Genomic DNA, 18811 nt, shown 5'->3' on the forward strand with positions numbered 1-18811 from the left:
AAACGATAGTTAACTATGAATATTTCTCATTTAGATTTTTTTTTATCCAGTCTATTTTTGTATTATTTAAAATTATTTTATATTTCCCGTAAACACAATAATGCTTCTAAAACCTATATTTTTGACGTCGGTGCGTAAACCTTAACTCAGGTAACTTCCGGCTACCATCTTCGTTTAGGAATGAGTTGCTGTGCTGCGGCTAAATTTGCGCTATTTGGGATATTTTATTTAGTTTAACTCTACTCGGTAAAATCTAACCTGACTGGCTCAACTCACTAAACTAGACACGAACTTTATAAAACGGACGTAGGTTACAACATACTGTCTTTAAGAATGTGGCCATGCAACACGCTTTAGGAAGAACTCTGCACTTCGCTGCTCCCAGTCGCCAGGTGGACCGGACTGGGAAGCGACCTGCTAACGGTCAGCCTCCGGATCTCCTGCTCCACCATCGCAGCCAGCGCAGGCGTGGTGAGTGGAACCGCAGGCAGGGGGCGGCAACATGGCGGTGACAGCAACACAGAGACGGAGACGCGCATCCAAGAGAGCGGCACAAACACATACACACAGCCTTGTGCACACAGCGCAGGTCAGTCAGCTCAGTTAACCGGCTGACACCGACAATACACCGGGCTCACTCACCGGAACTCTCGAGAGTGGATTTTTCTGACAGAGAGGGATTTCTTGTGTGTGTTTTGTTTTTGTTTTTAGGGGGCTCCTCTTCTCCTTCATTTCTTCTTGATGCTCCAGATCAGTGATTTAAATATATTAAAAGGAGAAAGCGTATAACTATCTTCTGAAGCCTCTTGGTGGAAATGACAAGCGAGAGACCGGTGGCAATGCCGGGCTCGGTGTCGCTCTCGGACCGACAACCTCCTCCAGGTCACAGGCAGCACACGGCTGCAGTCTCCGCTGGCTCCAGTGAGACAATGATGATGTCCGCTTCAGGTTCAGTGGTCCTCCCGGCTGGGATTATCAATCCATCGGTTCCAATCCGGAATATCAAGATGAAATTTGCTGTTCTCATCGGACTGATCCAGGTTGGAGAGGTTAGCAACCGGGATATTGTTGAAACGGTGCTGAATTTGGTAAGTAAACATTTTTGCCTTTCTTTCACTCTATGATCGGATATTATTGCCTTACTCAATGTCATCAAATAACAGAGCATACTGTTGACACAATGACAAAACAATGTTATTTTAACCTCGGGACAGTGTCAGTGATTATTAATTTATTTACAGTATCACTTAGTGCCCCGGGATATGAGAGAGTGAACATTCAAAAGTCACACATGCTCGCCCATTAGGTGAGTTGAGGGATGATTGGATACTAAAACAAAGGCAGTTCTCAAGTTTCGAAGTTCAACAAAGTCTCAACTTCATGGTGTTTGCTTGCAAATTGAGCACATTGGTGTGGGCGGTGTCAGTGGAGGTAAAGTGCATACCTGCTGAGATTAAAGTGTAATGTGAGTACTTCATAGCTTGAATTCAAATGGCATCTATGCTGATAATTCAAATGGCATATATGCTGATGCAGAGTGATGGAGGTGAGCAGAGAACAGGGGGCATAGCTTCTGTCTCTGTCTCTCTGTGTGTGGATGTGCCAGGGACTACAGCTGTTGCTAAGATGTTTTCTTGGAGCCCAGGATGGCTAACATCCCTAAATAGAGGGTTCACAAACTGCTCAGTGTTTGATGAGCATTTGGCCAGTGCAGCTTCTATATTCTTGGTGTGTATTGGACCTGCTCCTAACTAAAGTGTGAGTACTTGTGGGAGTATGGTGGTCATCACTCTCTCCCCAAATGTATATTGCCCCAGGGAGTATTTTTTTGTTTTGTACAACCTCTTTCTACTTTTTAACCAGACCTAGGGTCCATTCTCATAAATCATTGTATGATGATGATGATTATTATTATTACTGCAGCAGAGAGAGAGGAGATTGATAAGTAATGATTGTCAACACAAGGTAGTTGGGGATTTGAGCCAGGGTTAGCAAATAAAGCTAGTTTCTTCCATTGTTACAATTGAACATGAGAGAGAGCAGTCTGTAGAGAAAGCTCATACCTTTGCTTTGACCAGTTGCAGGAGTACAACAGCAGATCCTGTTCGCAGTAGTTGGCCTCTCCTTGTTAGCACACTAGAGATTAATTACGACCTGTTCTGGCACAACAGAAATCCACTTTGTGGAGTGGGACAAATTGTAGCCCTTGGCATGTTCAGACATGAGAGTAGTACTGCAGTAGTTGAATTCTCTGACACCTTGCCCTCTCACACTTGCTATTGTGCACCGTGCTATTTTCACAGGAAATGTGCATAAGGTACAACATGCTGTGGTGTACCGTGATTATTTTTTTCATCACTGATTGTCCAGACAAGAGATTGCCTGCTTATTTGCACCAGATCCTGATCTTAAGTAATTTCTCCATCTTGCTTTATTATGATGAGTTATTGAATTGAATGCCGACCATCAATGTCACAGTTGCCTTTTGCTCTTCCGTGCATGTTTTGTTTCATAGTATTGTGTGCATGCTACAAACAGTAGAGTGCACTTTGTCCAAACACTTCTTAGTCATATGCAGGTCTCAAACTATTGAATGACAGATTTAAATAAGAGAGATTTTAGTGCTATGATATGGTTTCAGTCAAATTTGATTTTACTTGACTTGTTTGCAAACAGAAACACAGCTTCCATCCATATTATGTGCATTCAAATGAAACATGTATAATACAGCAATTTTGGGACCATGTGACACAGTAATTGTTATTATATCTGCCTCTTCATCTAAATCACAAAATGTGCATGAATAATAGTAGCCATCAAAGATGGCGGGAGAAAGCTGTCATGCAAACCCTCCTATCTGTAAGATGTTATGACTGCAGGATTTTTTATGCTTATAAGTTGAGGTTATTTTTGAAGTGTAGAACGAGTGTGAAGATCCTGAAGGATCCTCAACTGTATCTCATGGGGTCCAATTTGTGGTGTAATGAAATAATAATGTTTTTCTCCATTTCCATGGAGCATTTTGGAAAAATTGTGGTTGGAGGATACTGGTCTGAACGTCCTTAATGAATAGTGTCTTATTCTTTTTTTTTTTTTTTTTTTTTTTTTTTTTTTTTTTCATTTTGTTATTTAGCTGCGGTTCTTTTTGAGCTTCCAGGATTGGAAAATTCACAATAAAATGGATCTGGTATTACTGCTCCAATAGTAGAATGAGAGCCTTCTCAGCCTGCCTCAAGAAATCAGGCACATTACGAAATGGGGATCGTCCATCAGAAAGGTGTACTGAATCAGACACAAAACATCTTCTGAAGGTTAATCACTAAATATCAATGTTCCACAACCACCAACTCTGTACCTACACAATTCACTCTTTACTGGTGTTTAGGTCTCATCAGATGTACATTTAGCAATTTATTCACTGCATTATTCATGTTTAGAGCCATGGGGATCTGGAGCCTTTCCAAACATATTATGAGCAGAAGTTGAAACACTGGACAGTTTGTGTTTTTATCTCAGGATTGATAAAGATACACTGATTATATATACAACAAAAATGCGAATCAGATAATATGAAATACACTAAAAACATTTCATTACAGCATTTTCTTTATAATATTATGATATCAACAGAATCAACAGAATAATATTGAATTATAGTGTGTTGACTTTTTGTTGTAGTCAGCACTGATAGACTTACTTGCATAGAATTAGGACAGAGTGTATGACAACCCATTTGTGCTACTTTCCCTATCAAAGCACTGGATCAAAGTGGATTAAAGCTTGAAAAACTACTGGGACCAACTAGTTTGAACTATTTCCAGTCAGAACCAACCATAAGCTGATGGCTGCTTCTAAGAGCTGACCACTAGTAGGCTATACATCTAATCAAATTTGGTATAAGCCGGATAATATTGCTTGTTGTCCTCAAACTATGAAGTTGGAAACAAAGTGGATTTCTCACAGTCAGATGTGCAGTTTACAGTAGTCACCCCCGTTTGTTATCTGTTAGCTGACTCACTGCGCTTTCCAAGAAGAGAAAATAGAAAGTTGATATTTTTACTTTGCTAATTGTCACTTGGTGTGACTCATTAAAGGAAGACTTATCTGACGAAAGAGAGAGTCACATTCCTCAACAGCCTACTTCTTCATGATCAAAGTTAAATATGATCTGATGCATGATGGTGTGAAAAGAAGTTAGTGTGACCTGTGAAATTAGGAAAAAGCTTTCACACCACATCTTCACCTTGATCCTGACATTTTGAAACAATGCAGCTCTCATGTGCCATCTTCAACTGGTTGATATTAACACAAAAGCAAAAAAATAAACTGTAGATATCCTTGACTTTCATCTCAGCTCAGAGTTACAACAAAACTTATTTTCTTCTGTAAAAGGATTCTCCACACAAATTCTATTCTTGTAGTATTAATCAGTCACCTCCTGTAGAATTGAAAGGTGGGTGCATGACAGACCTAAACTTTATTTCCTACCAGTTGTTCTCATGGTGAAAAAAACTTATCAAATCACTCATAAAATCTTGTCAGCCCTCTCAAATGAATTTGATCCATCATCTATTGTATGCTCCTGTTATATGTTCCTATTTTACCAAATATGTCAAAATAACTGTATCTGTAGCTTGCGTCTACATTTGCTTATGTTTGTCTCAAGAGACTGCATAAGCAAAGCTACAGACAGGTGATATCTGCAGTATTTGACAGATTTGGATGAAAAAATGAGTGGGGGTGCCACTGAGTATGTAAAAGAACAGGGGACAAGAAGATTATGCTGTAGGAGGGGATTGATACATTTCTGCAGTGTGGATGTTGGAATTCATTTACAGAGACATGTAGATATGAATTGAATCTTTCCAGAGTTACTATTTTCCATAAAGAACAAAACTGCCAACATGGTCTTTCAAGCCTACAGGGGGTGAGTGTTGGACACTAAAAAGATTTTTGGTTGATTATCACTTTAATGACATGCTTCACCTTGCTGACCAGCGCTCTGTAGAGGGGAAAATGTAATCTTCTACCGGGCTTTTAGTAAAAACATTTCCAGAAAACATTCTACTAACAGAAGCAGATTACTCTCGCTACTACAGTAGTCCCTTTTCCTCTGTGTCAGTGATTTTACAGTTAATCCTCTGTTACTTGCTCAGTCCTTACTGTAGGGAGGCCCACTTATCAATTATTTGACATGAATTTGTATTGCCAGCTTAGACAGAAAGCACTCCAGCATGCTGAGATACTTTTGAATGAAGAATTGACAGATTCTCAGTATTTCATTTTCCCTTACTGCTTCATTAAATACATGATCACCAATAGTTGCCAAATCAGTCATTTTCATTAGCGTAATGGCATTACACATGCTTCTACAATTATCCTTATGACAGGTGCAATGATGCACATTGGAATATGACTTGTAATCACTGATCCTTGCTGTTTGTGATTAAGATGCTTTTGAGAGCATGTTTACTGAGTCAAAAAAAAAGAAAGGAAAAGCTCTAACATGAATCAGTTTTTTAATATGAGAATTATTGTTGTATTGAAAACCAAATTAGTCAGGATTCGGTCTTTATAAAAGGGTGATGTGACTGGAGAGTTGGCATACCTGAACCACATGAGTACTCTCCAGAGTTGGTGTCAGCTGAATGCACTGGAGCTTAACTTATTATCTGCTCTAAACATGACTCTGACACTCAGCCTGTCATAATTAATGGTCAACCGTTTGAAACTGTGGGCAACATGAAGCACTCGGGATCAACCCTGCGTCCTAGACGTTATGTTTATACAATACACATTACAAAACTGTTTTCTCAATCATTTTGTGCTGTCAAACATCATAGCTGCTTTGTTGAGAGGCAACTTTTTCTGAGTGAATGAAGCACCGCACTAGAGTAACAAGGAGGTGGTTGTGGTGGAGGATGGGTGTACAAAGCACGTACCACCAGAGCTCAGGGTTCACATGATGAGTCCTGTCTGTGATGAGGTTTAGGCAACAAATGCCTGATGTTAAAGAAAGATTGTGGTTTTGGTTAAATTTTTAAAAAACGTGTGGTGATTTAAGCCACTGTGGACTTCTTTTGTTTTTAACCAAGACTATTATCTTTTCATGGTTGCCAGTGTCTTAATGTATCCATAAAGAAGCTTTAATAATAGCAGAGTCATATTGCATGATATTTTGTCAGAAAACACATGAAATACGTTGTCAGTGAACATTTTGCTGATGTGATTGCCAGATACGTTAATTAATATTTCCTCATTAAGTTACTCGATAACAGAATCTGCCATTACGTTTCCTTCAAAATGTTTTTGGTGTCGTAAATTAGTGGTACATTAATGCAATCTCTTGGAGATAGGTTTTCTAGGAATATTCGTGACCTTTGTTTCTCTGAATGTGGATTATGTGTTTGAGAAACATATGCAGTGAGAGCAGTTGCTCAGCTGCTTCTGCTTGGAAAGCTAACCTGAACAATATATATGGGAGCAAGCTGGCGAGGGTCATCAGTGTGGCCAGTAAATAAATCAGACGGCCACAGAGCCAGCTGGAGGTTCTTTGAGGACAAAGAGTTAGGAAAGCTTTGTGTATTGCAGAGGAACCTTGACATCCAGATTCGAGTAGCTAGACTCAGGATTCCTCTGGCTGCAAAGAATGTATGTAAGAAGTCATTTATCCCACAGGCTGTTGGCTTGCTCACTTCTGAGAGAGACAATTTTGATTTTTATGTTCTTTTTGTATTCTATTCCACAATTGTGTATATATATATATTTTTTTAGAGTAGTAGCTACTTGTCAGCTCAAAACAAGAAGTGACTGTGTCCAATCTACCAGTCTCATGAAGAGTTTCAATTGTTAACTCTTGGATTTTTTTGTCCACTGTTTACAGACAGAGATTTGGGTGTGATGAATGTTCTGAATCACTAATAGTAGTCAGAGTGAGTGACTTTCTGTCTGTCTGAATTAACTGTAATGATGGATTGACAATCTGTCCGGAGAGTCTTTGTTAAATTCTAGGATAGGCTCCAGCCCCCTGTAAGTAACAATGAGCCTGAGGTTAATTAAATAATGTCCTGTATATTCCATTTAAGTGATTGATAGAATAGCTTGGGTAAGCATCAGTTTGACACATTACCGAACACAGCATCACTGTAAACATTAACAGGTTAATTAAATAAGAATTGAACATCATTGGTCTGCATTACCCTAAAAAATTTGTTTGTGGGACTGAGTAATTGAATGTACTAAACACTAAGATGCTACAGTTTTGTGCCACCATACCTTATCAAAACTAATTAAAGGGAATGTCATTAAATGAAAGCTTAATTAAGATAATGTGTTATTAGACAGGATGTGGAGTCCTGGCTTCAAGGTTGATGTAATTCCACAGGAATTAAATGGAAAATCAAAAGGGAGCCTGAGCTCTGCCATTTTACATTGACACATTATCCAACTTGTATCGTTGAAGTTGGTCTTTTGCATGTCGTTGTGTATTAGATATGCATCAGTGTATTAAGGTCTCTCGTATACACACTGAAAGTGGTAATCACTAACCCAGTGATTAAAGGTAATTAATAAATAGAGATTTGTCATAGGAAATGCATACCCCTCATGTAAGTAAGTTTGGTTTGAGTGTAAAAACACTGTCTCAGTACATTTTACAAAAGAAAAAAGACAATTACAGAAAGAGAAGAAGACAATTTAAAAGATATATAAAATATATTTAAGAAACAAATATTGCTTATTAAATGAGAGCTGTAAATGAGGAGCAAAAACCAGAAAAAGGTAGAAATTAAACAATTCAGTTACAAAAGAGGGAAAATACGATTTCAGCATTGACTTAATACTCTCCAGGTGTTTGCTTCTCGGACTGGGCGAGGTAAAGTGTTGGAGCAAATAAGAAAATGTTCAGACAAAATGGATTGCTTAATAATCTTTGGAATAATGAGTAGCCAGCATCCTGTGATCTGAGTGATATAAGGTCTGAGGAGTTCTGTGAAATAGGGAGGTGCTAATCCATGGAGAGTTTTGTAGGTAATGAGTAGCAGTTTGTAGTCTGGAGTGAGGATAGAAATGGTGTTTTTCAAAATCTTTTTGGTGCTAGTAAGAATGCTAGCAGCTACACTTAGGAGTAGTTGGAATAGTATTAATGCTATTAGCAGTAGTCCAATCTAGATTAGATGAGTCCATGAATGAATGAGTCAATATCTGCATCTGACTGTGTCAGCAATGGGTGAACTTGGGCAATATGATGGAGCTGCTTTAGAGATGCTGTTGTCGATGTGTCCTTCAAATATGAGTCAAAGTTGACACTCAGATTTGTAACTGTTGAATTTGGTATAATATTGCTACCCCGCTGAGAGTGGCATTTGGGAAAATATGATTATGATAAACAGTAATAGGCATTTTCTGCTTGGATTGTTGTATGATTCTGGAAAACAGATCTGACAACAGTCTGTTTTTGCAGAGGAATAGATAAGTCTTCCTCCAATGACAGCTGCTTCAGCGGAGCAGAATACAGTACAGGCACAGAGCGTGTTGAGACAAAGGGGATTTTGCCCATCTGGGTAAACTGCTGTCTTCATGTTGATATTGCCATAACTATTAGTTTTGCTTTCTGCCATGACATACTGTATGTCATGTTGCTTGCTTTCTTCCAAATGAAGCTGCTAACAGCTACTCAAAAAGTTGCTCATGTTGCCCACTAATTTACACCATTCTTTTCTGAGGCATTAAATTCATTCTGTCTTGTGATTACAATAGCCTTGATTAAAATTATAGATCCGCTATCACACCTGTCAGAAGCAGAAAACAAATGAATAAGGCATCTTGTTTCAGCATACAGTATTAACATTGTTCCTCTCGGATACAAAACATGATTAGAAATAGACTGCTTCAGTTGTTGTTGTTTTTTTTTTTTAAGAAATGAATGAAATCTGCAGTGATAGTGTCTGAAAAGTGACTGTATTCAAGTTCTCTCTGGAAGCTGCTTTCTAACTGAAGAGGAAGTACACAATGTAGGATCAAGGGAAGTCAGTATATTAAAGAAGTAAATTACAACACATCACAAAATAGCAGCAAATCACCTTTCTGACCTCGGGTCATACTACACCTCTCAGACGCTAGATAACTAATGAAGTTGGTCTCAATAGTTAGGCTCCATCTGAATTTTTATAGATCATCAGACATCTTTCTCTTAGATCATCCTGCCTAACACTGCTTGTCATCCCAAGGTCTACAATGAAAACCAAAGGTGATGTGCCTTTGCTGTCAGGGTGCCGTTTTACAGTACAGTTTTCTGGAGGAAGTATGGTCCACCCTTCTTTTGTTTATATCATTATGATTTATATATTGTTATACTTAAGTGTATGTTGTTTTCTTATGACTTCTTATCACTTTAGATACACTTGCTCTTTGGTACCCCATCCCTCTCGTGAGACCTTGGTAGTTTGTTGCGATAACAGAGATCAGCATTTCGCCACAGAACAAACTACCAGGGTCTCATGAGAGGGATAAGAAGAGATTATAAATAAACCAGCAGCCATCTTTCACATCCCATCTGTTTAAACTGAGTTAAATGTGGTATGAGAAGATGAGTTTGGTCACTATTTTTTTTTGTTTTGTTTTGGTTGATGATGGCTGAAGGACAAAGGTGAAGGTTGTATTTATTATTCAGAAGCAATCTAAAATTCATGGTTTCCCACACTGAAAGAGTTGGACATGCAGTAATTTGAACAGAGATATTTTGTCATTGAAGCACTTGAACCATGTTCATTGGATTTTGCAAAATATGTAACTGCGTTGGGAATTAATTGAAAATAGAATCAAAGCTGCCCTAAATAAATTAACTTTTTTTCATAGTATTGAATGAAAATCAACTGCCCCCCCTCCCCCCCAAAATAACCAAGCAAAAAAAAAAATGAAAAAAACTACTGTAGTCTGCAGCTGTCAAGGGACAATCAGTATATCTGGAAATGCATAATAGATAAAAGCCAGAGATTGAGACTTGTGTGCACCCTAAGCTGTTTTCAGTCATGGTTGGCCTTCACTGTAAGTATCCCTCTGCTGCTGTTGAGTCAGTGGCAAACTTTGATCAATGTTGGATCAATATATCCTCTAGGCACTGGTACAGTTTTGCCAATATCACACTTAAATTTTTTAAACTTTTTTTACCACAAATTTTTTTTCTGTGTCATTCTTGAAACCTTACTTAATTGGACTTTGCCTTTTTTCTTTTACTGCAGACCCACTGCATGCATGTATCCATGTATGCATGTATGGCATTACCATGAGATTCTGTATGACTGATTTACATTTATGTATTATATGAAACTTGTGTTTCTTTTTTTCCCAGCCCCTAATTATGTCCTTCTGAAATGTCCTTGATCATGAACCTCTACATCAGGGCCAGAGATGTTCCTCTGTAGATGTGCACTCAGACTGTTATGTAGAAGAGGTCAATGAAAAATTTGCCTGCATGGATCAATTATGCATTACAAAGCTGATAATATATGTGATATACCAAATATGCTACATGCTCTATATGGTAAGAGAATTAACACGTCAGCATTCATTAGAAATAGCAGTGTTCATCTTCATGAATTCTTTACCAAGCCTTTCATCCTTTCCAGTTTGAACTGTATGCATTGTAGGGGTCTATGGTATGCTAAGATGGTATGCTAAAATTGTGCTTCCTCAGTAAACTTTATTCTCTGCTAAGCCATTCAATTTCTGCCAACAGCAGTTTCCTCTGATCTACTCTGATAATCTTCTTAGGATTTGAGGGAAAATTGAAATTTCGATTCTGTGCAAATTTGTTTGTTTAAAAGTAATTTACCTGAACTGTTGATTGATTCGAGGAGTGTGCTGATATGCATTTTCTTGTCCTCACCCAAGGACAAAGTGAAGGACTGCATTTTCAACATTCTCTGTGCACTGCCATATCTGCAGTTTTTTTGGTCTCTCTGATGTCTAAGTACTGTTGCAATTGTTATATTTCAAATTATCATGAGATCACCAGGTTCTTTAAAAAAAATTCTTGATTCATTTAAAAAAAAAATTTTTTTTAATTTTTTTTAATATTCCTGATAAACACAAAATTATGGAGAAACGGTAAAATATTTGTGGTGGAGGAGTTGACCCTCATAACTGCTACTCATGTGGATCTTTAGGCTGCTACTCTCTTGCTTGGCAAATCAAAACAGTCCTACTTTAAGTTTTATTCTCTGTCCATTGTTCACTGCTTAGAATGTTGCCAAAATAGGAATTTAGGCGAGCTCTGTAAGTCAGCTTCCTTTGGATAACAAGAGCAGCAAATTGGAAATGCTGTTGGGTATAGACCTTTGTGGTTTCATTGATAACCAACAGCCAGTGCCTTAGGGAAATGCTAAAGAGATAGGTCAAACGACTGCGCAAAAGCCATGGATCTATTTTCTCTCTGTTCTCCCTTTGGCTTTACTTTTCTCTTGCTATGCTCATCCCTCTTACTTGCTCATGCAGTTTTACCCTGGAGAGATGCTGATGGTATATTATTTGGCTGCTGCCTACATTTGTGTCAGGGTGCATTCTGGGATACATCTTCCAGCTTAGTGTGATAATTTTTACCCGGGGCACAACTGACTCCTGGTTGTGAGGACTCTTTAGCAGTAGCTGACCCTGTCTCTCAGGTCCTGTCTTTTTTTATCTAAATGTGTTGCTTTTTTACAGGATGATGATTTTCAAAAATCCTCTTGGGAGAGGAAACAATGAAATGGACTGAGATAGTAGAAATACAATTCTGATACAATTCTTCCAAGTAACCTCAGACTCCAAACAGTGTAGCCACATTCACTAGAATCAGCTGAAGGTTATTTGTGTTTGTGACCTTACTCAGTTTAGATTTTTCTGCTCCCAAAAACAACAAAACATGAACATTTTCTTCTATATATTAATTTATTTTTGAATTTAACTATTTAGACAGACAAGTCTTATTTACATTTTAAATGTTATTTTGTTCCTTGCTGAGCTACTTAGAAGTATTTCCAAAAGCTTATCACTCTGTATCTGTCAAAGGATGTTTGATTGTGGTTTTACTGTGATATTTCTCTTTTACATTGAGATGACATTCCATTGATGCTTGATCTAATGTGGCATCACTCATCCTCCACTAATCTCTGAAGGGCATATTACAAGAAAGTCTGTTCAAACCAGTATACTGTATATGTTATATTATGTCCTCCGAGATAAGTCTGTCACTAAGCTAGACTATTGTACATGCTGGACTTTGGGATAGCAGTGCTTTACATATGTTAAAAAAAAAAAAAGAATTACATCTCCTTTCGCTCACTTGATGTGGATAACCATTGAACATATTTTTAAATAAGTATTGGTAGAAATTGACTGACAGCACAACAGGATCTTAACCCTCTAAGCTGCAGCAGGATTTGTTAGCATTGCTTAGCAGTGGTCAGTCACTGAGTCAGTGTTACTCAGACCTGTTTACAGCCAGGGACAAGTGTGTTGGCTCATCATCAGCAGAAATAACAATGTGAATACTCAGGCTTACTCCCGGGTGGAGCTGGTACTGGCAGTAAACCAAATCCCAGCCTGGGTGTTAATGTGTTGTCTCCCCCCATTGGGACAAGGCCGTGCGCACACATGCTCATTTCTATGGAGATGAGCTGCATCTCTGATCAGGCAAACATGCAAAGTCATAATGCTTCTTGCTGCAGCACAGTGACAGCCGGTTACTGTAGCAAAGTGTTAACATTGCAGTGTAGATGCAGCAAAAGCAAAGACTGCTTGATAACTAGATAGTGAAGGTGCAAAGAAAATCTGTAGCCCTCTTCCTGGCAATCATTATGTGATATAGTTGTGCTTTGAAACTAAAAGCTTTGTTTAATATGTATCTTACCTGAATATATAAATGAATGCGCGAATACATATGAGTCATTACAGATGAAAGCCTGCCTCCTTTTTATGTGCTACAATTTTAGCTGTGGTTCAGCTTGTGTTTGACACTCAACAAATGAATCCAGAGGCAGTCAGCAGTGTAATTGGATGTCAGGGTATGATTGATTTGATATTTGAATTGTCTTTGTGTCAAGAAGTTATTTGTACATCCTTATGTCATGAAACATAAAAGATGGTTCTGGGTGGATAACAAGCAAAAAACTAACAGTGTTTGCTTTTAATACCAGCAGCCATGTCACCATGGCACATGTTGACCTCATCTTTTGCACCTGTTTTTATCTTAACATTGGAAAGTGTGATTTATTCAGATTTATTCAAATCATGTTGGAAAGGTAAATCATGACATTTTCTCAGCTCCCTTACTCAGGTTGTGATTTAAAAAGGCTAAGAACAAAAAAAGTAAAGAAGAAGAAAAAAAAAAAAAAGTTTGCATATAGCTCACAATTTAGGGAAAGAAAAGAGAGACTTCAGCAGACCCTGGCAATAGGTTGCTGTCAGGACAAACAAGGCAAGCAGTTCTTGACCAGTTAAAGCTAAAAATAGACATTAATGAGAACGATACCAAAGTGGGAGAACAGTGTTTCTGTCCCATAAAGGATCTGCTATTTTGCCCGTTGCATTGATCTTGTAATTTATTGCCCACTTGTGGCTGCAGTGGGCTACCAGCCATTGCATCTATCATTTCTGTCGTTTTCATGGACGTGGCCGCGTTGTGTTGACAAAGGCTGGGGCTAGTCGAGCAGAGTGGGAAGCGGCATTTTTTTTTATTTTTATGTTTGTGCATGTACATTGTGGATAATCCTGGGATCTTTGACGGGTGACTAGCTATAGCTAGCTACAGACAAGTGTGCTTGTCAAGCTGCCCTTGACACAGCTTTGACTGTTCTGAGATCAGTTATGATAATGCTCACATTATTATACGCATGAACAGCTGTGTGTGAAACTGTACTTGAGCACTAGAAAATAACTTGAACAGTCTATTCTTCCTAAGCACTAAGAGACAGCCTCAGCAAGTGAACGAGCAGATTACACTGTGATTCATTATCTCAAATCAGTATAAGCCGTTTTATTAATCACCTCAGTCAACATGTGTGATGATGAGGAGTTAGGGTGTATTGTGGAGCAGCTTTTAATAATTTCCTTTTTGAAGGAAAGCTTTCACAGACATATTTATTCAGTTTATATATTAAGAGTTAACCATGTAACATAATACCTAAGCCTTTAATTCTGTTCTGCTTTTTAGTTATCATATTAATATCTTTTCCTTCCTGTTAATCAAGGTGTATCAAAGTCACCGCACACCACTGGCACGTACGATATCAGCTTGATTGATTTCATTTATAGAAGTTCCTGATCTTGTAGATGTGGTTATATTTCTCTGTGAATATGATTACATGATTTCACTGAAGTCCTGGTAGAGTCCATATACTTGTGCACCTGTTGTTATTATATTATTATTATTATTATTATTATTTTCCTGAGGGTGTGAGTGAAAAAATAAACCTGTCTGTTTTGTGGGCTTTGTCTGCATATTGTTCTGAATGCATTTCACCATCAAATACAGGTATTTCAATACATGTTCACTGTCCTACAACAGTAGCTTCCCCATGGAAAATATGGTCTTTGTATAAGCAATTTCTCTTTCCATCTCTGCTAGTGACAGAACACACACAACAGAGAGTAACCCACTTTATTGGTGTAACATAAGACATCTGAGGTCCGTATTACAGGAAGTGACAGATTTATAATTCTCTGTTGCACATGAGCCACTAGGCAGTTAATGATGTGTGCTGTGAATACAGATTTCTACATTCCCTTTGGTCTTGAAGTGCTGCAGCTCTGTAGCCTGCAGTATGTTGTCATTAGATGACTGCAGCCAGGATGCTGTGTTCATCCTGCTGTCCTGCTTTTTTTTTTTTTGCAATCATGTGAAGGTTTTGCTTTTGATAAAGGTTAGTGTAATCAATCTCCTAGATGTTTATATTTATTGCTCTAGTACAGCTGGAATGTTTCCATTTCCTGCTGATATTGAAGCATGAAGGACTCTGTAAGAGCTAGATCACACACTGATTTAATGTAGCTGAAGTAAGGGGGGAATAATTGAGGGCTTACTGAGAGTTAGGGGTTTGGATTACAATTAATACTAAGGGATCAGAGTAATGAACGAAGACACCATCCATTTTTATGGCTCATTATCCTCCCTGCCACATTCTAACACGTTCTATCTTTTTATAATTACTCACTTTGGATGTACTTTGTCTGCTGTCCGCTTGATTTTCCATCTGGCTCAATGCACTAACTTTTAAAAAACATTTTGGTGGGCTCTCATCAGTTTGCTATTGAATACCTAGCTATGCCTCTGATGAAACATCAATGGTGCATAACTTTTGATTCAGATTTCCTCAGCAGGGTCTTTCTGTGTCAAATCAGATAAGCTTGTTGCAGCACCGTCTCATTTTGTTCAGACCTTGTCTATATGATGAAGAGGTCCCAAAACCAAGGCATGTAAAAATATTTCTGTTCAAATCCTGTTTTCATATTTTTTTTTTTCTCATTTATAGTCTCAAAAATTCCTTTTTAGGGAAGCCATATTCAGGCATTGATATTTTGACAAGTATTTTTGCTAGCCTCACAAAACTTTGTAGGATGGAAGACAGACATGTTTTCTGTATGCCAAAACCATTAAAAGCCTGTACTGCATGTCATTTTATTTTTATAAGGCCTTAGAAACAGTGCAAAATTCCTAAATGAATAAGTGATATTGAGGGTACTATAAACCCACCTTTTTACAGCAATATAATATCAATCATCATATCTTCTGTAAATACAGTTTTTTTTTTATTAACGTAATTTTGTGCCAATATTTGAAGTCTATACCACCAATTGACATGAATATATTCTGAATAAAACAAGGCATGCGTAACAAGGTACAGTAGCATATTTTGGTCATTTTCATCGGACCAAAAGTCCTTCAATTTTTCCTTAGTACAAAAATACACAAAGATTTGAGATGGCAAAAAAAAACGTCCATTTCAGGATTACATTTTTTTGCCTCTGTATCTCCATGGTTGTTGAAATCCTGTGTCAGGAAATAAAGGATAAACATATTTTCCATATGTTCATTGGAATAGAAGGGATTTTGTATCTCTGGTAAGGTCCTGGTTATTGAAATTAAGTAGAATATTTTGATAGATCCTCTGGTATTAAGAGAAATAAGTGGTATCCTAAATGGCCCTCTCAAGCTCCAGTGGGAGTATCTAAATGTGTTTCCACATAAAAGGCTGGATATGTTACAGTGTGCATGCATATCTTATTCTTTTTCCAATATGGAATATAAAATTTAACCACTCCATTGAATATAGCATCTATCATAGTTAATGCCTTTTCATGCCTCCTTGCCGTCCATAGCCGTGGTGGGAGGCATTATGTTTTCCAGTTGATATCTCAGTAACGCCTTGAGGGAATTTACTCAAATTTGGCAGAAATATTCACTTACACTCAAGAATCAACTGATTACAATTTGGTGAGGTGATGACATTTTATATCCAAATGGTCAAAGTTCAACTTCCATGTTACATCATAATGTTCTGGAAAAGCACACTACTTCATGAAGGTAGGACTTACCGCAGGACTGTTGTATTGGACTGTATATGTCGTAGCTAGGTGTACATAATAAACTGCCAACTTAGTGTAGATTCATGACACGAAAGAAACAACATATGTTCTACTTCCCCTGCTTAATTAAATGAAATAGAAATTACTTCTCAACCGCTTCAGATTGTGTTTATTTTTCATTTGCAGGCACATCAGTGTTTGTCCTCTGTTGTCTGGGATGGTAGACCTAATAATGATTTACGATGCCCAATAGATTACTTTTTTGTTGATTTAATTTGATTTGAATTGGGAACCAGTATACTATGGCCATTGTTGTAACCAATTTTACCACCCGTTCATGCTCTCTACATCCAAAAAAATGGCAAAAACTCATGATCAGTTTTGAGCAGTTTAGATTTCATTTCAGATTTATTTCTGACATTTTAATACCTAGTGTCCAAATGCTGCTCAACATGACAGCACAACAGTGGATACATTTAACTGCTCCATGCTGAACTGCAGATCTCTTTTGTAGCTTTGAGGAAGCAGTTCAGTCTGTATGTTGTACGCATGGGCATATTGAAGCCCAATTTGAAGCAAAGGCTAGATGCTGAATGTGTGTCTCGGGCTAATGCTATTAGTTGTGAGAGTTGGACTGCTTTGAAAGGAACATCTGCCTGGAGAGCCTCACTGTTGCTCCAGAGTCTCAAGCAGAGAAGGATTACTGCTATGGCATTTGGTTGAAGATGATTCAGCATGGAATTAGATGGCCTATATGGAACAGCTTGGGACAGTGTGACAGTCTTACTCTTCTTGTTAATATAAATACAGGGTGTCAGGAGTGGTGAAAGGCTGCAAAGATTGTTGAATCCCAGCATCATGCTTCTCACTGATAATACATGTTTTGATTAATGTTTGAGTGCTTTAGCTCACATTCCCTGGCTTTGGGCAGAAAATCCCCTCTCTGGACGCAGCTTATATTTGCTTGTTTCTATAAATTGTGCTGAGCATATTTTATTTACGAGAAACATGGTCATATGTAGCTTTTTCAAAGGTGCAGGCTGCTTTTGATTTTATCACAGTATCGATATACTGCCTGTCAGGCCCCATCTCTCCCCTCAAGCTTTATTCACTTGAGAAAAAAATCTTTTACATCCAGTATATGAGGAGAAATACATGTCAGTACACCTGTACTGATTATTATGAAATTGATTCATAGTGCAATAATTGCATCACATAGTAGATGGTAGTTAATATACAGTACCAGTTAAAGGTTTGGACGCACGTTCCCACTTATATTTTCTTATATTTTGAGTCTAGGTTTGTGCATTACTGCACTTATGTTCACTGAGCACTTTATTCAGAACACCATACTAATACTGGACAGGTCCTATTTTGCTGTCAAAACAGTCTCTTTTTTGTAGCATGATTTTCACAAGATGTCAGAAACATTCCTTTTGAGATTCTGCTCCATGTTGATGATTTCCTCTCATCATTTCTGAAGATTTGTCAGCGGCACAGTAATGCTGCAGTGTCCTGTTCGAGTACATCCCAAAGGTGTTTTACTGGACTGACTGACTAGGGAGACCACTGAAGTTCACTGAACTCATTGTCATGTTCATGAAACCAGTTTGAGATGACTCTCTGTGTGACATGGTGCATTATCATGCTGGATGTAGCTATTAGAAGATGGTACATTGTGGCCATCAAGGGATACACATGGTCAGTAACGATACTCAGACAGGCTGTGGCATTCAAACTATGATTGGTATTAGGGAGCCCAAAGTGTGCCAGGAAAACAGAGATTCATCAGACCAGGCTGTTTTTCCAGTCTTCAACTGTCCAGTTTTGGTGAGTTTGTGCCACTGCAGCCTCAGATTTCTTTTCTTGGCTGACCAGAGTGGAACTTGATGTTGCCTTTTGTCGTTGTAAACCATCCACCTCACGGTTCATTGTGTTGTCCATTCTGAGATGTTTTTCTGCTCATGGTTTTAAAGAGTGGTTATCTGAGTTACCTTAGCCTTTCTGTCAGCTGGAAGCAGTTTCGCCATTCTTCTCTGAACTCTCTCATCATGCCAAAGTGTTTCTGTCTGCAGAACTGCTGCTCACTGAATATTTTCTATTCTGAATGGAAACACTACAGATTGTTGTACTTGAAAATCCCAGCACATCAGAAGGTTCAGAAATAGTCTAACCAGCCTGTCAGACACCAACAATCATACCATGGTCAAGTCACTGAGATCACATTTTTCCCCATTGTAATATTTGATGT

The 18811-nt window shown here is 38.1% G+C and overlaps 1 protein-coding gene across 1 annotated transcript in view; it reads left to right on the forward strand.

Moving 5' to 3' along the window:
- The first annotated feature begins 839 nt into the window (after positions 1-839).
- The window catches only part of LOC147819278 (neurobeachin-like), an 83061-nt gene continuing 65089 nt past the window's right edge, over positions 840-18811 (forward strand). Inside the window, exon 1 of the mRNA XM_087173264.1 lies at positions 840-1088. Within this exon, the coding sequence (XP_087029390.1) occupies positions 840-1088 (249 nt within the window). The remainder of the gene's footprint in view (positions 1089-18811) is intronic.

This window comes from Seriola lalandi, unplaced genomic scaffold (assembly GCF_002814215.2).
Source record: "Seriola lalandi dorsalis isolate HSWRI2012SDOR001 ecotype SW California unplaced genomic scaffold, Sedor1 jcf7180002054144, whole genome shotgun sequence".
Lineage (NCBI taxonomy): Eukaryota > Metazoa > Chordata > Actinopteri > Carangiformes > Carangidae > Seriola > Seriola lalandi.